The 23,913-nt window shown below is 33.9% G+C and overlaps 1 protein-coding gene across 4 annotated transcripts; it reads right to left on the bottom strand.

The window, feature by feature from the left end:
* Positions 1-3,940: 3,940 nt before the first annotated feature.
* Positions 3,941-23,498, bottom strand: LOC128227772 (FHF complex subunit HOOK interacting protein 1B-like). Of its 4 annotated transcripts, none has more exons than XM_052938606.1 (13): positions 23,375-23,498; positions 21,777-22,564; positions 21,380-21,538; positions 20,794-20,880; positions 17,686-17,733; positions 16,119-16,286; positions 15,675-15,754; positions 14,512-14,652; positions 13,344-13,367; positions 10,107-11,284; positions 9,485-9,663; positions 8,842-9,037; positions 3,941-8,540 (listed from the first exon to the last, which is right to left on the bottom strand). In XM_052938606.1, the coding sequence occupies exons 2-13, from the start codon at positions 22,533-22,535 to the stop codon at positions 8,254-8,256; spliced, it is 3,306 nt and encodes a 1,101-aa protein (XP_052794566.1). In that variant the 5' UTR covers positions 22,536-22,564; positions 23,375-23,498; the 3' UTR covers positions 3,941-8,253. The 4 variants fall into 4 exon arrangements, with proteins under 4 accessions (XP_052794566.1, XP_052794564.1, XP_052794567.1 ...); XM_052938604.1 differs by lacking the exon at positions 13,344-13,367 and adding an exon at positions 12,294-12,395; XM_052938607.1 differs by lacking the exon at positions 13,344-13,367.
* Positions 23,499-23,913: the final 415 nt, after the last annotated feature.

Below are 23,913 nucleotides of genomic sequence, written 5' to 3'. Positions count from 1 at the left end.
AACCTTTGACGTTGTGTTTTGATGTGACAGATTTTCCCTAACAAGAAATCGGTACAAATTAATAGTACAAAGCTGTCACGCATAATACTTAGTACAGCTATCTCATTGTGGCAGAAAGCATCACGAATGAAGGAGTTTAACACAGAGATCTCCGCAGATTCTTATTGACATTGAGTAGTCAGTTAAATTGGAGAGTCCTACGCTACCGTGTTTACCTCAATAAATCGCGTTGTGGAGAGTAATTAAGCCGAGATTCTGGCCGGTTTAGACATATATCCTGTCGCAAGAAGCGCTGGACTCCCTCAATTACTAACAGTTTACCGGAATTTATAAGACTTGCTGAAAAATGTGTTACAAATGTCCAGACACAGTGCCTATCATTTTCTTGTTTATGCCTGGTTCTTGCTTCTCGTATATCACTGTCTGAGAAATTTTATTACAACGTATCTGTTTTACTATGTTTTGATTGTAGACGTGTGCCAATCTGTTTCATGTTAGGTTTAATGCTTTGAAAAAAAATCGGATCTTGGAATCACATAAACAAAAATTTAGCTGAGGCGGGAGTTGTCTAATTTGCTTGAAAATAAACACATCGCAGAAGAAAACGTGCACTTTCTCCTGTGCTCAATTATTATTTTAATGTAGTTTTATTTCTGAAAACATCTTAGAATATTATAGTTTACCAATTATATTTTGATACTGATTATTACATAGTTAATAAGTTGTTCTACATTTGTATTTTTATTTTAAACATGAACTTATATATAATGAGAGAATCACGATACATGTCGTAATTATAAAACGTATTAAAACTGAAAATTTTGTCTTTGAAGCTACGAGCAAGGGGAGATAACAGTGCCAAATGTTGCTTAATTTCTTTGAACAAGTAATTACAACGAGGTACAATGCGAGATAACTTTGCTTGAGTGAATTAAAGAGTGCGCAGTGCACACTTCAACTATGTCATCTATCAATGTCTGACGGTTCATTCAATTCCTATAATCAAATTACAAGGGGAGTTATCTTCAAAACAAGGTCCGTAAGCTAGAGTTGAAAGTAGTCATAAACAAATACAAAAAATAAATAAGTAAAAACATATCGAGGTATGAGGGTAGGGAAATAACATGTACAGATAACGAGGGGGGGGGGGATAAAATCCGGTCAAGAACAGGATAAGAAATCACGTCCTCTGGTTCTATACGAGGGATGTTCATTGTATAATGCACAGTCAATTGTAACCACGCCCCCCCCCAGGTCCGGGGAATAGCGGAGACGTTGGCTTTCGGTCCAGGCAATCCCGAGTAAAATCCCCGCCCTGCGGAGACGAACTGCTTGTAAAATCCCCGCCAAATGCCCCCGCTGCCCGGGAAACCTAGGTAAGGCCAATTCCCTGTTATTTTCGGAGTGAAAAGAAAACCACCGCAACCGCTCGGCACGGCGGGGTCATCTGAAAGGTAGTAATACGGCCCATTTCCCCCGCTATACATCCGGGCCTGAGGGGCCGTAGTAACAATTGACTGGTGTATAATGCAACTTGTTCTTGGTTTTAGAAAAAAAATATGGTACGGTGAAATAAAACATATTTACATCATATTTCCATGTATCAACCAAGCATTTATATACTAGGAAATGTTTTTTTTTTACTTTTTGAGAACTATTAGGTATTTGTTGAGGCCCAATTTAAAGGGATGGAAATTTATACTGCGAAATTTCTTTAACTTTACGGGTAAAGACCAACAACATGTTTTCTTCTTCTATTTCCTTTTCCAAAAGTGTCGTTTTGTAGAAATTGTAAATCTTCATAATAAAAAATGCTTTGTGAGACATTCAATTGCAAAACGTGAAAATAGGTGCTGAACTAAGCCCAAACGAAAACTTTTTACATATATTGTGTAATGGAAATTAACGATTTTTACATGGTAATACTCACTGCATTCATTTAACCAACAATAAACATTTCCGAAAATTCCGTTTCTGTTTGTACTTATTATTTCTGTTACGAGCCCCTGTCTTTTTGTACCACTCTGTTCAAAAACAACATGGCATATTAAATCATTAGAGATTTTCCCGCTAGAAGAAATTTTAAAGATGCACTCTTACTCCAACATACGAGTTTCCACAATTAATAGGATTATTTTCATATAACATAAAGGATAAATAAATGTCAAAATCAATGGCTTTTATGAAGGACACTGAGTTTAATTTGAAAGAATGTGCAGAAAACACGGTATTTCTACCTTATTAGACGATGGTAGATCGCAGTAAATCTTTTAGCACTCATCAATCGTTTAATATTTTTGCGTAATTAGTAATTAATATTTTCCATAAATGCATTATTTAGGAAGTAGTTAAAAGTTTATCACTCAAACTCACTCACTCACTTTATGTTTGTTATACATGCATGTATTAATTTTGAATTAGAGTGTTACTTTATTACACTGCAAATCATCAGTCTGTGGTACAATTGTCAAAAGACCGAAAATGAAAAAAAAATATGAGACGGTTACAAGTTTAGAACAACCGGACGAAACTATGACCACTGACGCCAACACCTTTTACTAAATTCACATAGATTTCAGAACCATAGTTCCTTGGGCACTTCCATGATTGGCGTCTCAAGATGAATCCCGCCACCCAATTACCTATCTTATGTCTAAAAGTCCTTATCAGCCGGGACAAGGGCCGTATTCCCTGAGAAATATCTCCCCTTCATTAAGATTTAATGAAAATTAAGTGACTATTAATGAAAAACAAAAGCATTAAATAGCAATAATTGTCACAGGACTAAATAGAAGTAATAAAGTTTTTCTTCTAAGAGCTGATAGGATGATTTTCTCTGGCACGAGAATGACGTTGATAGGGCGAAAACAGATTGCTTAGAGGTTTGTGGTTATGTGGGTTCCGTATTTAGAGCTGAATGCGCAAAGGCTGTATGTGACGTTAGAAAAAGAAGAATATATAAGCTTTTCGTGTCACCCTCGGTATTTCCAAGTAAACATGTGTGTTTGTCTAAAACTGTAAATTCAAAGAAAAATATTAAAAATTGTGTTTATAGTTAACTTCCTAAAAAAAAATCCTATCAACCTGAGATTTAATCTATTTTCGAATCGTTCCATAATAACTCCATCCACATACCATTTTCACACAAGAGGTCGTGGGTTCGATCCGCACCAGGGGTACTTTCTCATGGCCTCTCATAATGGACACCAGTACTGGTTTCTGCCCAGGAAACAGACCAGTGAGTGATTCCATAAGCTATCAGCTTTCATCACAATCGAGCTAAAACAAATTAGTAAATACCGAAAAGACGAATTCTAACCATACCATTTACTTTTTTTTCTAATGATAAGCCATAGTACCAAAACCTTCCAACTGTTGACTTAAGCGTTATTTTGGCTGCTCTAAGATCGCTGATGGAGAAAAGGTTGTAAACTTTAAGGTTATGCTGAAGCCTGAACTGATTTAATAAACCAGTTTATGTACTCAATTGATGAATAACCACTCGAGCCCTGTTGGCTCGAGGTCGCTTTTCTCGTTGGCTCGAGGTCGCTTTTCTCGTTGGCTCGAGGTCGCTTTTCTCGTTGGCTCGAGGTCGCTTTTCTCGTTGGCTCGAGGTCGCTTTTCTCGTTGGCTCGAGGTCGCTTTTCTCGTTGGCTCGAATGTTAACACCAACTGTATTCTATTGATTGCAAACATTCCCGCTTGGCTCGAATTTCCGATGTACGATGTCGTTTTTTTCGGTGGTCCCTGTGAGTTGGAACGATTACGGGGTTCGACTGTACTTGCTGTACTCTTAAAAAACATTACCAGTAACTGAATAAGCAATCTTAAAACTATTTGAAGAAGTAGAAAGTAACTGTACAGTATAAGAAACCATAAATTTCGATATTATCAGTGAGATAACCGTGGTCAATGGTTCGATTTAAAACACAAAAACGAGTTAGTGGAAAGTTTATTGCGGCTTATAGTGTTTGACTAGGGATACAAACGCATATACAATAACTAGTAAAGATGATATGTAACAAGTCTACATAAAACAAAGCTCGTTAAGCCGGAACGTGGGACAAAATACATGACGCCAGAAACATGCATGTATCGTGAATAGATCCATGAATAGATCCGTGAATAGATCCGGGGATGTATTCATAAAGCATCTTAAGTAATTTTCTAACTTAATTTCGACTTATTAATATTTTCATAGTCAAATTAAAAGAAATGTATAAGTGTTTTTAACATTTAAGTATTTTGTTTGAATAAGGTCAATGAAAAGAATGTATTTTTGAATTTTTTAAGTTTTTATTTCATATGACTAAATAGATACCCAAATAAGAAAGTGACTTAAGTAAGGAAATAACTTGAGATGCTTTATGAATACTGCCCCCGAACTTCATTTATTAAGCAATGAGTTGAAGGTAGCGCAACCCAATTAAGTCCATCGCTGGCGTAAAGGGGTTGCACTATCTTAAGAGTTTGGAAGCACAAACAGGGACCACACAACCTTTAAAAGATATGATTAAACTTTGAAATATGTAACATTTGGAAATATTTTTAATAATGTTGATTTTAGTCATCATCATGATGTTTGAAGGTGTAATTAATTAAAATAAAACAAAGAATGTAAAACAAATTGGGGGAAGAAATGCGAAACAGCCTTAATAAAAGCTGATTTAAGACAAACATGGCAGTAACATTCAAGTCCATAAATGGAAAAATGTGTGCCTGAAACACTGAAAAACAATCTAAAATACTACAAATAAATTTATACAAATTGCACGACTTGCCTACATTTTCAATAGAACATGATTAAAATAGACAACATAAAAAGTGTCAAAATGTTTTTTTACTTTTTTCCTAGTTCAAAATGGGGTTTCTTACAAGCTTAATGAGTAATGACATATAGTAATATAAGTAATATATTTAATACATTCAGTGCAGGGCTGCGACATTTGCTGCCAGTTATGTGCATAAATCAGTGCAAGTGATATGTATGGTTATTTCATTTATTCATAGGGACTTTCACAATACTTCATTGTGCACATCAAAACTTGTAAATTTACTTTCAAAGCAACATTAAATTTTTTCTACCAATTGCAATAAGAACAATCTGGCAATAGCTCAGAACATTGTTAAAGTTCACAATTTTAAATTTGAAATACTTGATAATGTGCTAATAGATCTAAATAAAAGAAGTACAGCTTTAAGAGTTGTCTCACATACTGCACATTACAAGTATATCCATTAATCTTTCAGAACACCACATGTTTGAAAGTTAACAACGAAGACATTAACAACGTTAACTTGCACAACGTTCTGAACAATCGGCCTAATGTCTTGAGAACATCAAAGATAGATAGGGCAAACTGTTTCAAGCAGAACCATAGTTTTAAGATTTAAACCTGAGCTTAAGGCAACAATGCATTACTGGCAAGAAATCAAATAAACATAGGCTGTATAACAAAAAAATGAAAACTAAAGCTGTCCCTGAAGCGATGAATACCCAAGACACATTCTTCCCAGACACCACCTGGACACAGGGATGGTTGTCATATTTTGGAATTAAAAGCACGGGCATGTGCATTATAAAACTGACCAACATTCCTTTGAAGTTTCAAGAGCATTGATCAAATACAATTTATGTGATAAAATATTTTGCAGACCAACTTCAATGGCCAAGTGAAATGTCAAACAAAATGCATGTTCACAACTGCCCGTGCTGACCAACATTTCTATGAAGTTTCATGAAAGTAGGTTTGTAATACTTTTTGGGCTTTATGCGGCACAATATTTTCCGACCATTTTTACTTCTTCAAGAGAAAAGTGAAATGTCAAACAAAATGCATGTTCACAACTGCCCGTGCTGGCCAACATTTCTATGAAGTTTCATGACTGTAGGTGCAATATTTTTGGAGTTAAATGCAACACAATAATTTGCAGACCATGTTTAACCATCTTTCAATGTCCATAACTATTGTTCAACAGATTGACATATCAAACAAATTGCAGGAACACAACAACCCTTGCTGACCAACATTCCTATGAGGTTTCCAGGGTTACAATGGGACAAACACAATTCCTATATAGCCCCCCAAGGCAGGTATTCATAAAACATCTTAAGTAGTTTTTTCTTAAGTTAAGAATCTCGCTGGTCATATGGTATAAAAACTTAACAATATCTAAAATACTTAATTCTCATTAGTTTTATGAAATAAACAACGAAAAAAAACATGCTTGCAATTCTTTTAAAAATTGAGTATGAAAAACATAGGAATTTGTTTTAAGATAAAAAAAAGTACTTAAGTTGTATTATGAATAATGTCACAGATAATCTTTAAGGGGGTATAAAATGTTAGTACCAAAAAACCTGATAAAAACCTACCATAATAAATGTCAAATAATTCATAAAATTATATGTTAATTTCCCTGTAATGGATTTTAGAGATATTGATATATATTGAGCAGCCAAATTATTTTAACATTCATAGGAAAAACAATACTTTTATGAAAGAGGGTAAATCATTGTGTTATATGAAGAAGAGCCCTCGTTTCTTTCTTACACCACATCATTGTGACAAATATTTGAAGAATCAAATTTCAACTCATTTCATTGCTAAAAACATGTGCCCATAATATGAATATCAATTTAAAATCATAAGCTGAAATGTAAACAGTAATGTCAAGCGAATGTCAAGCGAAACAAAATAACCTAAGATAACGTATAAAGCATTTAAAATAGTTATTGAATATATATAAGTAAGGCATTTTGCTCATAAATGTCTAAAAACTATCAGAACTAAATGAACGACATAAAATACACACTGTACATTTAATGACTATTGGCCACAGTATGCAATTACCAAAGGCAGTGCAACAAGTACATATTATCAGTTCAAACAGAATTATAAAGAACCCTTTGATGTTTATTCAACAGACTTAAAATTGGAAAATAAAATATTTGTTAATCTTTGTTGAAACAAAGCACTCACAAGTTTTATGGTATGGTTAAAACATAAAATGCCCAAAATTTCACAGCCCCTCATTTCAATAAAGATTGTAAAACTTAAGTACGTAAATCTACATGCGTAACAACGTTTTTTATGTAAACTGCCTTTCAATAAAAAATATCTTAAGGACATTTATAGCGTGTAGTCCGATTTCTTGAATGTTATTTATGGCATTGATTCTGCCCATAACATTACAGGCATACCTGAGCACTCTTACGCAGGGTAAGATTTACAGCTAAGAAGCCTAAGATGTTTTATTGAAACTTGGTCCAGAACTTAAGCAACTCGAGATACAAATCCATGTTTTGTTTGAAGAGCTAGGCTGCTTACCATTATATAAGTCCATGTCATCTGAATACTTACTGCTAACTTAAATGAATAAAATGTAAAATCAAAAAAATGTTACTCGTACATTTCTTATTGCAAATAAATGAAACATAGAGTACTTCCAAATAAGAACAGGATGTCAATATTTCCATTTTCTGCTTAACAAGGGGCTTTAAATAAACCTATAAATTTTCATAATTATAAAGTATGACAAAATAACTAGAATTTATCATGTTTTTAAAGTAAGATTTTAGAAAGATAAAACATAGACAGGTACTTAAAGTTACTTAAAGCAAAGCCCAATTTCAGCTTAATTTCATCCTTGGCTAAAAGCCTAAAATGAATGTCAAAATGAAGATACAAACTGTAGATAGCATTAAAATATATAAACTTTCAATTGCAGTAAAACATATGAACGGAAGTGTAAAGCAGTGCTCTTATAAATAAGCATGAGGTAATTTATTAAAATACAATAACAACATAAAATATAACCTTGTCTCTTGAAATAGCCATATTTAGGTACATGTGAGGAACTCTTCACGAAGCTATAAACTAACTAAAAATAACCTAAAAAAGCAAATACTAAAAAATATTGCCAATTTTCCAGATTTTTTTTAAAACTTAATTATTTTAAATAAATGAAATTAATAATTTTTAAAAAAGGAGCAATGAAGTTTTATTCATATAATAATATTATTTAGAAATTAATCAGTCGTTACTTAACAATCGCTTATGCCATTAAAAGTTGGTAATATGTAAGAAGTATCAAGTGATTGGCTACTCCAATCCATTCTCTTTAAAACCATGAATAAATAACCCAAAACAGGCAGGCCCTTATAGCAATCTAATATAAAGTACAAAGTGTTCTTTGAATTTAGCAAATATTGATAAATGATACATTTTTCTGCCTTCCTAGCCCAGCATGTCACAACTCCTCATCCTCATGTAACAGTATTGAGTGTTCCTGGGTTAGAGAAGCCAGCTCTTTCACAAACTCTTCAAGCACGATGGCGCAATAAACTGCGTTCCTCGTCTTCAATGACTCCCCGTAGCTGGCGGGATTTTCGTCTGGTCGTCTGTGGATGTAACGCATGCCTCGGTTGCCTGTTAATAACTCCAGTTTGTTCCCATTTCCATTTGGGCTGGGTAACGACTTCTTGTCCCGTGTATTACGACGGAACAGGAGCTCAGTCAGAGTGCGGTGTCTTTTTTCTGTCAAAGGAAACATTTCGGATTTAGACATGACAGGAAATGATCCACATACAGCAGTCGTAAATATCATATGTTTCAACTTTCCAAAGAAATTAAACTGCTTTGTAAAAGCAATTAAACCAGCTTTATATACCAGTCTATGAATCTTGTTGTTTGTTTTAACACCTTAAGTCTGTTTCTTGTTTAGAACTTTTAAAAAAACACTGAATGTGTATCAAAAGGAAATGGCTAACATACCTCTAGAATAAAACTACAACTTCATATCTACTTTATACATAAAACTATAAAATCAAAATATAACCTTTTGATGGCATTTCAGCGGCAGTAGAAGCCCGTAATTTCGTGTTGAGTTCTGGGCTTGGGGTTTGAGAGTGGGCTCTCTCTGGGAAGTTCCCCTCTCGATGGGCAAGCGTCCTTCGGGCTCGCAACAACAGAGCCTCAAAGTTCTGTATGGTATAGGAGTAGTGGTCAACTCTCTGGCGTATTGACGTCAACACCTATTGGAAGAAAATAACATATTTTGTATACACTGAAAATGTTTAAGATTTTCAATCAAGCATATTGGCAGTTTCTCCCTCAGTGAGTAGGAGTCTTATTTTACATTATCACAGATTTAACATAATAATAGAAGCTTTGGAAGACATTTTATGTTTTATGTAGATTTCTATCAATGGTTAGTATTGTACTGAATGTACACGAGCTTCCTACATCCTACATGTATATTTAAGTATTGTCCTTTAATTAATTAATTACCATTAAACATAATCAGTCTGATGAAGTTTATGTAAGGGAGAAAAGTAACTATCACTAAAGAGGTTGCTTTCAAAATTGTCCATCCATAAATTAATATAGTAGCTACAGTTCTAAAGTCATCCCATCAACTGTTAATTATCAAAATTATTAAAGTATATGAAATAAAAATCTTGCTCATAAACATCCTTTACCTGTACAAGTGACTTGACGGTAGGCTGGAACACAAGATTGTGGTTAAGGAGAAAGGATCGTAGCAGTGGCTGACTGTACACAGCCAAACGAGAGATGAGACCCGTCAACATCAGGTTCACCGGCAGGGTGTTCTGCATCATACTCTCCAACTTGAGAAGCACAGCTGTCAGGAATGGCCCTGTTAATACATACAAGGCTTATTGAAGGGTATCATTATCTTCTTTGATGTACCACAGACAAGATCATGTAGCAATGCTTTACAAAAACTTTCAATGTTATGGATTTGGACTTGCATTACCGTAACTACTGTATAACATCAATTGCATACAATTTTATAAAGAGCATTGAATTGAATCTGCTACTAAGATTAACCTACACCTCAATTTTAGAATGAAGTGACCTCTGTCTTCAATTATTCATACTGATTAAGCAAAAATTGACACTAGATTTACAACATTTTCAGACAACTGAAAAAAACGTTTAACATGTCAGTACTGCATAATCATGCATCCTTCAGGATGATTTAGGAAAATTTAGTAATGATGCTCTATGACACAAAAAGGAAATATCCTTGTCATAAAATTTTAAGTTTAAATTACTGAATTAATCATTAAAGCTTACCAATGTTTGGTGTTCCTACACCTCTCACTGATGGATTTAGGCCGATGCTGAATGACAACTTTGCAGAGCCTATTGTCTGCACCTGAGTAGTCTCTGAAAATCTGACAGACTTGTCTCCCTTAGTTCCTGTCTGACCATCAACTTTTTCTTCTTCTGTCGCCTTGGTAACCAATATGCCACTAACTGGTTGCAAAGATTTTGGTATTTCTGTTCCAAAATGGTGTACGCTGACTTCCATAGAGTCTGTGTCTGAATTCAACTTTTCTGTGTCAGAATTCTGGCCAGCAGAAGATATGTCAATAAATGAAGTGATATCACTGGGCTTACTACTTTGTTCTGCTTTTGTTTTATTTGAACTTTGGGTAATCTGAGTATCAACAATTTCAAATTCTGTAGCGTTTGTAGTTTTTTGTCTAGTGGGATCATCAATGACATCAAATGAAGTGTCGTCAATGGATTTGAACGCCGCGCTGTCGTCTGCATGGGAGGTCTCACAATCGAAATACACAGAGCTCATCTCACCTTCAGCACCTAGCACCATCGATTCTCCATCTAAACTGCGATCCTTTCTTGGTGTTGATGTACAAGAGATAGACATTGTTTGTGAAACAGTAGTTAAAACTGACTCTAAGTTTTTCAAGCTATCTTCAACATTTGCCGACTTGTCTTGAGGGATAGCACTTTCTTCAAGCATTGTAATGAAGTCTTCATCAGAAGTGAATCGTCCTCTCTTACTGGCCCTTTCATATGTTAAGCTAATATCATCATCTCCAATATCAGTTTTAACTATTGCACTATCCACTATGCTAAAATCACTATTATCACAGCTTCTGGGAACAACATTAGAGTTATTTTCTACCCCATCGGTTCTTTCTAAACTACCGACATTTTCTGCATCAGTTGATGCGAACTTGCTCTCATCTGTCTTGTTAGAAACAGAATCAGTGAAATCTTTAGACAGTTCTATAGACTGGTTACTGGGGTCAACATCAAAACTGGTGAATGGTGGGTTGTCACCATCGTACGGATATTGCCATGAGTGGCAAGCCTGGGAACACTTCAGAACACGAAGGTGGGCATCGGCCAAGTATTCCAGATAACTGGTCTCAAAATCCTCTAGCTTGCTTCCAAATGTACCGGGTGGAAAGGCAGTGTTGACTTTGTCCTGAGAAGGGTCACTGGAAAAAGTAGACCAATTGTATTGAAGTAAACATGGTGGTAAGTGAAATTTAGGAAAGTAGACAACAAAAACACAAATTCAAAATGCATATAAATCTAAACATAAAGCAATTATATGTGGCATAGCAAAATATTTTATAAATGCATTACATTGAAATGAAATTTGCCACTCAAATTTACAACATTGGCTGAGCAGGTGTAAAATTATATATTGAAAGCTACAGCATGCATGTGCTCTAGTCAAACAAACTGAATCATGTAAGAATATTGGGCAATCTTTGATATGGCAAACCAACCAGGCCCCAAAAACACAGTCTATCTTTTAGGACTAGCATTGTTTTTGATGTTTTACCAAAAGAATGATTTTGAATAAACAGGATGTCAAAATTCATTTCAAGTTATAAGATTCTTAGCACTGACTCTGAACAAAATCATACACTTCCATTTACATACAGAAATTATTTTAACATAAAAAATCTAACTTTTACACAAATACAAGGGCAAACAGAGCATTACATTCATATGCCAACACTCGTCCATTGTACACAGGTATAACTGAACAAACGATAGTGTTATGGAATTTGGAACAACACATGCGCATATTGTCATAGTAAACATGAACATGTATAGTATTTGTATACCAAGTTTCATGACAATAATATGTTCTTTGTCTAATACCGGTATATCTCTGCCTTTTCCTTGATGACAACAATGACACCAACATGATGACATCAAGGCTATGAAAATATCTGGGCTCCATTTCAATACAAAGCATTAGGCTTGAGATCATAATTTATCAGACGTAACCTGCCATTCAATAGAAAATTTATCGTATAGATTCTGCACGTAACTTTACGGGAGGCCCTGAGCACTCTTTAGCAGCGGAAGCTTTATGACAAAGATATCTTGAAACCAGCCCGCCGACTTATTACCCGAAAAGAAAGACAAATTTGAAAACAGATAAATATTTGTTGAGAGGTTCTGTTAGTATAATACTGTAGTTGTTACCTGACATGGTTTTGTGTTAGTGTCTTGTCCCGTTTTGACCTGAACAGTTTTCTACTGGGCTTGCTAGGTGCTTTGGGCATGTTAGTAGGCATGTCACCCACACTACAAAATACAACATCTAACTGACCTACACCAAGAATTAGTAGGATTATTCACCAACATATGGTTTGTGAACAGGAACATTGTGTTACTGCCATGCATGTCTTAATGAATGCATTTGGTGTAAACAAAGTGTTTCTATCGTTCGAATATTTTTTAAGCTTGTGTTTGTTTGTTTGTGTATTCATCTGATTATACTATGCTGTAGACAAATGCATTCAATAGACATGCTTTATAATATAGCAACTGTTGTCTTATAAAATGATATGATTAGAGAATGGTGCTTCATCTGTAATCCAAAGGAAGGGACATAACTGCGATTATACTGTACTACAATACTTTATATAATCATGGTAACAATACAGTACCATTTCATTCAATATCATCTTTTGTTAAAAGAAAGATTCCAAATGCATTTTCTATGAACAGTTTACAATTATGCTGTATAATGACCAGAAAATCAAATATTTCATAATCATTGATAAACAAGAGTTTTGTGCAGTATGTCTCTTCCTTTACATTAATTGAGATAGCCTTAAACAGATTATGTCTGCCCTCAGTACAGACAATAGAATCTATGGCATCCAAGTGTATGTGTATATGTTTGTAAAATTGCTATTTCTTCTTATCCTTGGTTTAACGATGACTAAAATCAAAAACCTTGTTGCTTCATATCATTTCAATTTGTAACTTAAATAATGACTCATTGTAAATTGTGACAAACTTTGGCTGACAGAGTGTTTAAGTGTGACTCATGTGCAATGAAGTACAGTTAGTTTTCTGTCCTTAACCATATACCAATGTTTTGTGCAATAATACTACATTGTGACATCACTACATTCATACAAAATGGTTAGTGCAATGTGTAACATTTAAACATCTACAATCTACAAAACTAATGCTAGCATCCGTAAAAACAAAACAGACTTCCAAGGCTCAAAACATACAAACCCATTCAAAGTAATTGTTTTCAATCTGAATAGCAAATATAAACATGAAAATAATGAAAACATCAAGCAAATGAAAATACCATGATGCAAAATGAAAACAAAATATCAAAATCTTCTATAAAATGTAAACAGAAATACAACAAACAATTTCATCCTGTAGGATGCTTAAATTGTGCTATGTCCTTTTTTGTTTTTGCCTTGTTTAATATTAGCAACATTCTTAATCATCCAAAGGCAATGGTCAGTTAAATGATTTTGTAGGATTTGTATTCATTACAATGATAATATTTCACAAAAAAAATGTGGAAATTAAACACTCACTAAATTTAAACAATCTACTGTTCATCAATTGTAAAATATACCAAAGAAAAACAATTAGGTATCAGGTATGATTTATGAACTGAAAGATATTTACCATAAACCTGTGAGCAATAGTATAAGTTCAAGACCGCCATTGCACAAAAATTTGTATATAATGTGCTTCATTCACAGTCAAAATTTAAATTGAAGGTTAGTTTTATTTTCAAAGATTAAGTAAATCATTTTTTCTTGCTTTAACATACAATTTTACTTTTCAAATTTAATTGGCAGTGTTTCATTGACCAAAACGGCTGAAGTATATTTCTAATCAACATGACAAACATTATGATACTGGAAAACTATTGATTGTATGAAAAATAGTGGAAAAATGCATACAAAAGATGTCAATTTTATGAGAAATTATTTTAAAATCATTTTTCACTCATATGTACACTTTTTTCTTATTTAGTAGTAAATACACACTCATTTCTTTTTTACTATTCAGTGTAATATGTAAACAGAATATATACTCTCAGAATATATATCTGGCATGAAAAATGACTCAATAATTGAAAATTGAAAGATAAAAAAATGTCTTAAATATGCTATTAGTTATGAGGATTTATAATCTGTATAAGAGTGAATATGTGAACAACATGTTATCACCACACATCTCTGATCATTTTAACAAAATAATTAGCATGAACAATTAATTTATTCTGCTGGTATATATATATATATATATATATATATATATATATATATATATATATATATATATATATATATATATATATATATATATGCATAAAACATGATCTCATCAATTCTTATTCAGGTATTCAATGATTAGCCTGTTGTTTGCGTACCTGTGTTTAGGACTGTCTATCTCGGGGAGGCAGCAGGTGGGCCTTAACGAGAGAAACTTCTCTGCACTCTTACAGTAGATATCCTGGTCCTTCACCGCACGACGCTGACTCACCATAACGTGCCGGCACGGAATCAGGTACCTGGCGGAAAGAAAGCCTGTATTCAAATTCCTTGAACATTTCATCATATCAAATTAACCCAAGAAGAGCTGGAAATTAGCACAAGCCCAAAAGCCTTTACAGATAAAATGTATGCCCCACTTGTGTAAAATCTTAGTTTGTTTTACAAAACAGGGCTTGTTGAAGGCTTTTATGGTAAGAAATAATGTAAAAGTTTGGGTTTTTTGATCTAAATTAAACTTTGATTACTGCAAAAATTATGATTCATAATTTAATAAACTGGTCAATTGCATATCATTACTTCCCTATAAAAATGAATTCTTCTTTCATTTCCTAAGAATATAACTGAACTTGCATGCTCTGAGAATCCCATTTTTTAATGTGTTTCAAGGGGAACCTGGCATCTGACTTATTGCTCTTCATAAACACATAGAAAAAGATTTTTTAAATAACATCACTTACATGACCAGAGTTTCTATTGCATCATTAAAGTACATCCTCTATGAGTGTTAACACACATAGAGTAAGCTCAATGTCTGAATTAATGCAATTTATTTGTCAACAAAGAAAAAACTAATAAAGGCCGTATGGAGAATATTAGATTAGACCTTGAATTAAAAGATGATAAAACGAGCACTCTTAGCTGATAACAAAATCAGTTTAATGGAAAAGAATGTACCTCTGTGACTGTGTTAGAAAAAGTTGTTGTTTATTTTTGGTTTTCTAAACAATTAGGTTAGAAGGCTGGGATCATATGGAGGAAAAGGTACAATTTTGAAGTTACATGTATTTTGTTATATAATTTTCACAGGGCTTCACACATTATCCAGAAATCTACATCACTCTCTTGGAGCCCTCCTTATAGTTTCCCAAGAAAAGATTTGTCAAAAGAAATTATCTGATTAGATTGTTATCATTATTGTCTAAATAGCTCTTTGGAGTTCATGCTTGTTGGATATTTTTGTGAAACCAGACCCTGGCTCTCAGCCAATCAGATTCCCACAAGCACACCGAACATGCATCAACACGAGAATTTATCTTACTTGAAGACAAGGTCAAACATGACATCCTCACAGTTCAGGTCCACCAGCGTATGAAACAGTGACAGGGAAACCAGGCACAACTGCAACACAAGGTCATAAAATGTACCGTAACACCGTAATACTGTTTTAATCAATCTTGGAAGAGAATTTATAAATCAAATTATGTACAAATGTTCATTGGATCATTCATGGGACAAAGAAGCTAGCTATATTTTGCTTGGGCGATTACTTCTCACCTCATTTAAAACTGAAAGCAGTAAAAACAAAAGAAATGTTTGATATTTTTTTACATTTCTTTCTTCGCAAAACCTAACAAATTTAATGTTTTAACCTCCAATATTTCAGGCAGGTTGCAATAATTAAGCGCTTAACATGTATACAAAGTATATACATGTAATATAAAACTGTGTACAATCTTAAAGCTCTGTAAGTTCTTGCACTTACCTTGGAGCTGCTGTTGATGCGTGTGACGAGTGAGTCGAGAATGACAATCTCATCGTTTCTCTCCGTAAAGATAAACGCCAGGAAGGCACGCACGAGACTTGGCTCTGAGATCTTCCGTAGAAACAGGTCAAGGTACGCTGTGGCAGTAATCACTTCCTCACGGGAATTCTAGCCGGTAGAAAAGTTTAGAAGTTAAATCAAAACTGTATCAAGTCAATCGTATGGTACCATGCCTTGTTACATTGAAAATGCAACCTGAATAAAATAATAAATTACCAAATGTACTTCAGTTGACAGGAATACACTATATATGATTGATTTTCCATACTCATGGTCTTAAATCTAATCTTTTTCATAATAGATGTTAAAACGCTTGTGCATTTTACATATATGATATTGTAAATAATTGTTTTTTTCTGTCTATAGACCTATATTTGCATTTTCCAAGTTCAACATTAAAGCCTTCTTGGGAATGAAAGCAAATTTTAACAATTATTTCAGATAGTTGAAAAACAAGGCAACTCAGTTTGCCAAACATGTGATGGCTCCATGTTCTCTTATGAAGATTGCAAAATAAAACCAAAAACAGTTAACTTTAAACAATTGCAACAATAAGCAGGCTGTAATATAATCACATGCATGTATGTTTATGTATTAACTCAAATAGCAGGTGTAAATTATTTCAAAGAAAATTAATTTAAGAGCTTACATTAGAATTCTGTGTTTCATTAAAATGACTTGCTCATGGTTTGTAAAATGCATTTTTTTTACGAAATAATGTGTGGCAAATCATAAGGAGTGTTAAAACAAAAATACCAAAAGCTGGAACCCTTCAGCAAATGTTGATATTTGCTCAAATACTGTCTTTGAAGACCACAGTTTTCATTAGCATTTATAACACAATTGAAAATTAATTACAGCTGTGGTGTTGTATGATTGGTTGATTGACCTTATCATGTGATGTTATTAATGTATCTTTAAAATGTCAACATATTCACCACTTTTGTTAAAGTCCTGGTGGCCATGTGGATTAGCTGGCTGTATTCTATTTTGTTCTTGACTTTACCAGCGTGGGTTCGAACCCCACTAAAACCAAAACACTTTTTTTGTGCAATAAATGTATTTTTTTCTGCATTTTCGTTATCATAGCATAAAATAATGACAAAATGAGTGTTTTCAGATGCCTTACCGGGAAAACTAGTTATTGGTCCAAAAACATGAGCAAGTCACTTTAAAGTCAGGCAAACATCTAAACAAGACTAAATGAATACTTATTGAAGATTAAACTGAAACCAAAATTCACAAAACATTCATACAAATAAGATATATATACAACGTTTAAATAAACCAAAAGAACTTAAAGCAAACGAAAAGATTTTCATTGTGAAGTAAATAAATACAACATTGAAATACTACATTGTACTGAAAGAAAACTAAACAATTCATCTTACATGGTGCAACAACACCGATTGAAACTGAAATATACAGCAACACAGAGGGTATCATAGGTGAGGAATTCATAAGCAACATGGAACATAACAGTAACCATGGAAACTAGAATACTGACCGAAAACATAGGTGAATCAAGAAGCGGGGTAGGTAACCCCGAAATGTCCTGTACCAAAATGAAAACATTTCTTGAAACTAAAACATAAAATGCTGCAAACTAGGCCTATCATTCATCCAAGTCCTTGAATTAGACTTAATATGTTGACTGATTTTTAATCAAATCAAATTTGAATACCATTCTTATCTTTTTAAGTTTTTATCTAATTCAACCAAATTATAATTTAACGAAAATAAATTATCTTTACTGATAAATATCATCCAAAAACCATATAGTAATTAAATTACTAATGACTGCATTAGAAACAAAAATACTCAATTACTTTTTCTTCATAAAAACAAAATATAAAATTGTCATAATAGAATTAACAGTACAAACTTAACTGAACAATGGTTTAAATTTGTTGTCATATGAATTATGCAGCAACATTTAAAATGATTCTCCATGCTTACATGTTTTTTCTCGCAACCAATAAAATGCTAGCTAACACCATATTGATAATAAATGAAATAAGCTCTAAAAGTATATCAAATGGTCAATTCCTAATAGCTTAAAGGAATAAAAGATATTGAGAAATATGAAACCTTAATTTTACCATAACTAATATAAACCAAGCAAAACATTTTATATAAAACATGGAAGTTTATAAAATTGAAATTGGCAATGCAAAATTGTAAAACAGTAAAGTTATACACTGGATATATCTGAAAAACGACAAAGTTCTCTGCAAACAAAATGGATGTTGAGCAACAAAATGCATCTTACCTTCCACAAGAGACATGACCTATAGGTGCAGTGCCTCTCTCGCATGGGAGAGACGACATGCCCTCCTTCAAACAAACCACAGTCAACAAACTATGAAAGTCATATCTTATAAAGGTACAGTGCTGCTCTCGCATGGGAGAGAACGACATGCCCTCCTTCAAACAAACCACACAGTCAACAAACTATGAAAGTCATATCTTATAAAGGTACAGTGCCGCTCTCGCATGGGAGAGAACGACATGCCCTCCTTCAAACAAACCACAGTCAACAAACTATGAAAGTCATATCTTATAAAGGTACAGTGCCGCTCTCGCATAGGAGAGAACCACATGCCCTCCTTCAAACAAACCAAATAATCAACTTTGAAAGTAATACCTTATAAAGGTGCAGTGCCTCTCTCACATGGGCGAGAACAACAAACAAAACACACTGTCAACAATCAACTTTCAGTCATATGGCATTACTCTTATAAAAAGAATAATATACAAGATTTTAGTACCAATCAATGACAACAACTTCATGTCAGTGATGACAAATTAAAAAATAAAACAAACACAACTGTATTGGAATTGAATATCAGTACCCGTTACTCCTTTTAAACCCAAATTTGTTTGAAATCCACCTTTAGCAATTTGCCAACAAGGAATTAGGGTTCAGTGTCTGATAGAATACTCAATAGTGCCGATGTTCAACCAGTCTTGAGTACTCGTATAACCTTGAAACAAACTGTAATATACATGTACTGATCCAAGAAAACAGTCCGTCAACACCAACTGGCAGAACAATACATTGTTAAAATCAGGTGGACCTTAAAACATGTTAAAATGCAAATCAAATTTAAAGATATTGTTTTCTTAAATGTGTGCTGCTACGTGCCAAATCTTGCCTCCGGGTGTTTGAAATATTGAGTAAATCTTTCATCAAAGTCCTTCAATATAATCAATAATCATACCGTACATCAATGAAGTTTTAACACACACACACACACACACACACATACATCTAAACAACCAACAGTTCCAAACAGTCACTAGTTTTTAAAATATATGGGTAAAGAATTAAGAATTTTAAAGTATTACATGTATACAGTGTTAACTAATTCCTATATGGTCTCTATAGCTCTAGCTATATACATGTAATTGCAAGTGAGGTCTACAGGAAAATGTTTACAATGTTTACAATTTGAAGCTTGAACAGGGTAAAAGAGAGAAAATACATGGATGGGGAGTATTCATACTTCACTCGTTATTTCCTAGAAAAACAAAATATAAGCTGATAATGGAATAAATGGAGTCTTTTTTAATGGATATTGTTTAGTTTAATAGCCATTGATGTGTCTTTCTTGGTTTTCTGTTGTTTTTTTTGGTAACTTACAAACATGAACATTTGAAAATGTGACAAATATTAAAGGTAATACCATAGATGAAATTGAAAAGAAAAATTTAATACACATTTATATATATATATATATATATAATCATAAGAATGGACTATAACACAACTTATTTGGCAGAAAGAAGACAGGGCTGCCAATCTGATATTACAAGAGCACTGAAGAAAGAATGCTGATGCTCTTCTTTTCTTTTTTTCAGTCAAACAAGGGCATAACTATATAATTATTTAAAACAGAGGTTAACCCCTTGCTGTACATGTGCTTATCATCTCTGGCAACATTCAGTGGATGAAATAAACACAAGCCCGCAAGCCCTGTACTGGTAAAATGTCTTAGCAGTGCTTGTTAAAAAAATTGATGCCAAGCAATAGTAATAGAATTAGGGCTTGTTCATCCAAAAGTCTATTTTTCGATGACTGCAACATGTGAACCAAGTTTCATTTGAAAGTCTTGAATAGTTTTTGCACAACAAAAATCAGACACCAAAAATTTAAATAACTACTTAGTTAAGATTGGAGAATACGCAATGCTTTCTATTATTGAAAAAAAAAATCCCCATATTTACAATTCTTATACAATATTTACTTTCAAGATCAGTCAGAATTGTCAGTTTTCATTAATATGCAACAATACAACATTTTGAAAAATAATGGTTAATTTCAGTGTAAAATTTCTTAATCAGTTTCTTAAGCACCTTCATGTTTTACGGTATATTTTGTCTATAATTGAGACCAGTTTAAAAACTGAACATGCTTTAAAAATTTGAACATCGAAACCACAAACCAAAACCATTAATACACAAAATTGCAGCACATACTTTTCTCTAGAACCTAGTCAAAGATGTAGATCTAGATAATCATCCATGGCATAGATACATTTACAAGACATATCAATCTATGACATAGATCTAGTTTACATGAAGGAGACACAGAGACACATGCATTACTGACCTGATGAAGGGCAGGACCAAGAACAGGCACTAGGAAACCGTTGTATATGAACTTGATGAGCTGGTCTCGGACGAGCGGGTGGGCGATCTACAAATAACATGCAGCATGTTTCCAACATTCTTGATACTGTTTGGTTTACAAACAAAATTACTATCTAAGTTTTCTACAGGTATAATAGGAACTCTACATGTAAATAACGGGCTTTATTCATGCAAAAGTATTTTTGATTGTGTAATGCATATATGGCAAATCTTTAAAGAATGGATAGAAATTGCAATGCTGATAGAAAGAAGCAGTTTGGGGGTACAGAATAGTATGTCATGCATTGCTCATACTGTAAATTTATCATAGAGTAAAAAAATATTTATCTATAATGTGAATGTTTCATCAAAATATTTAAATGGAATGTCACTAAATACCTGGTACAGAGTTTAAGTTCATCATGTTTAGTGATGCAAAATATCAGCAAATAGCTTTTGAACAAAACATCAAATAATCTAACTTAAAAATCAAGACAACTTGTAGAATGTTATTAATATCATAACAAAATAGTTAAGTCTATTTGGAAAACTTCATGACACTCTACCTGTGCAACAGCATTACAGAACTCTAGAGAGTTTAGGAACATGGCCATCGTTGGCATCCTCTGGACATCCTCGTCTGTCATCTGACACCAGTCCTCCCTGGGGATCACTATCTTACGGGGCAGATCAGAGTACAAACCGCTTAGACCTGTCGCCAACACCTGAAAATTGTAATAGTACATGCACAATTGTTCAGGTAAAAATACTGAAAGTCTAAAATATCTTGAAAAATTTAAAATATTCATTCATTCAAAGGACATGTTCTACATTATTTATGGTGATGTCATGTAATTTAGACTTTGAAGGTAAAAGAAACATTCTAAATGCACATGACTTGTAAGCTTCAATGTGCATGTTAAAGAAAAATAAATGAAACTCACAAAGTCCTGACAGACTTACTGGGCAAAAATCAGAGTTGTCTGCAATGTATTGGCCAATGTATGGGTATTTAGCTGACAATGTCATAATCAACAGAAGGGCATCCCTGGCTTGCTGTCCAACCTTGCCTTCCCTGTGTATGAAGGGAATCAACAAGGAAAATATCAAGAACTTTGCCGCCCCATGGTCTGCATTCATGTTGAAGAAGCTTTCTAGAATGACTCTCTCTTTTGAAATACAAACACATAACTGATGCAGAACCAGTACCATGTTTTCTTCTACTCCTGGTGTGGTGTAACCATCCGAGCAATATGCAAGTAGATTTAATAATGGTCTAATGACTGGCTTATGGATTAAAAGAAGTTGGTGTGACTGGCTAATCAGAGTTTCAAACATGCGTAACTCTTCATTTACAAGGTTGTCTCTGGCAGTATGGTATCTATGGCACCATCCACAAAATTTCTCCAGTATTTCTTGTTCAAGAAGAAAATGCAGAATAGGCCCAGGCATTCCTTGTCCATCCTCACCATCTTCTTCTGCAAGTAAAGTCACCATCTGTTCGAAATTGTGACTCACTGCATTAATCTCATCATCAGTTGATTTTTCAGCATTTTCAACATCTCGCTCAATGATTTTGTAAGCCTGATGCCAGTGGTTTTGGAAAACTTCAAGACATGTCCCTGGGTCTGTGTCTCGTCGCGATCTGCGTTCAGCAGACCCTTCACTTCCTACATCGGATGACGTACGGGAATCACTCCTTATCTTGTTGAACCAACTCATATTGTCAACAGCAGTTGATTACAGCTGACCTGGTAAATGAAAGAAAGTAAGTTTTGCAGGTATCATACTAGAAATATGGTGAAATTAGCATTTGGTTGGTTAGTCGAATGGCATGTTTAAATCATCCCCAGTATGATATGGTGTTCATGTTAAAGGTAAAATGGCAATGGTAAACGTGAACTTTTTCTTAAAAATTGATAGTAACTCTCCAAGAAAGTCCAAAATTGTTGAGTTTGTTTAAGAGTTCATAAAGTTATGGCCTCTTGAACATGGTTGTCTCATCAAATATAGGGACATACAGGGGCAAGTCAGTTCATTTTAGAAAGATTAAAGAATAATATTGTTAAAAAAAGTATTAGGATGTGGGGGAGGGGGCGTGGCCATAGGGGTGAGGCATAAACAACACACTCTGCCCTGTGGTCTGAGAGTGTATTGGAATAATTCCATTGTTAATACAACCTACATTCATCAACACATTTATGGATTTAAGCCATTCAGAGGATAACATATATCAAATTTGCATAAAACCCCCCCATCTTGTCGAGTTCACAGAGTGGATGACGGACTTAAAAACCTAAAAGCCCACGTCAGATTCTTGGATTCTCAGACTCAACTACTCTGATTTTTTCGCAGACAGATTTTATATACAGCCGATTTATTTTGATACAATGTACAATTAAAATCGTACAATTCAATGAATAGCATTTAAAAAAATACTGTGTTGTTTTAGTGGTGTGGCACTTGACAGATACTGTACTGAATATTCAGGAAATCTCTATTGTAAGGTGTCCAAAGAATAGGGGTTTTTTAAAGTTTCTGTACAGAATGAGTATACTCACAGAATTCTACATGGTCGTTAATGAGAAAAAGGCATCCAATATAGCATGATATCGAAAAATACTTCCGAAAACTGTTTTGCTGTCAAATTGTGCTGACAAGTTCAAGGTCGATTCGGTGTGGTCAGGCGCTTGATCAAAACCTTCTGCCCAATAGCATTAAACAGGCTACATACCACCTGTCAAATGAAAGGGTCCCCTTTCATGAAGCGACAACCTGTCTTCATCGCTAAAAAATCGTATTGATTTAGTGACCTCGCAGCGAAACTCCGCGTCTGATGCATTACTGCTGTTGATATTAAATGATTACATGGGAAGTTATTAATTTAATAAGTATGTTATGCTCACATTCGTTATTTCCTCTTTTGTAAAAAGTAGAACATAACTATATATATTCTATTAAAATTTCTTATTTAATTACCATTCGACTAATATTTTAAGTAATGAATAAACCTGCATCACCATCACGGACCTGTATGGCATCGTTTATTGCCTTTGGTTTCGGTAATATTAAAATAAAACACGATACATTGTTGTTTTTC

The sequence above is a fragment of the Mya arenaria genome, chromosome 3, assembly GCF_026914265.1.
Source record: "Mya arenaria isolate MELC-2E11 chromosome 3, ASM2691426v1".
NCBI classification, from domain to species: domain Eukaryota; kingdom Metazoa; phylum Mollusca; class Bivalvia; order Myida; family Myidae; genus Mya; species Mya arenaria.
The sequence above is the reverse complement of the archived record's forward strand: the minus strand, read 5'-3'. Positions and strand labels throughout refer to the sequence as shown.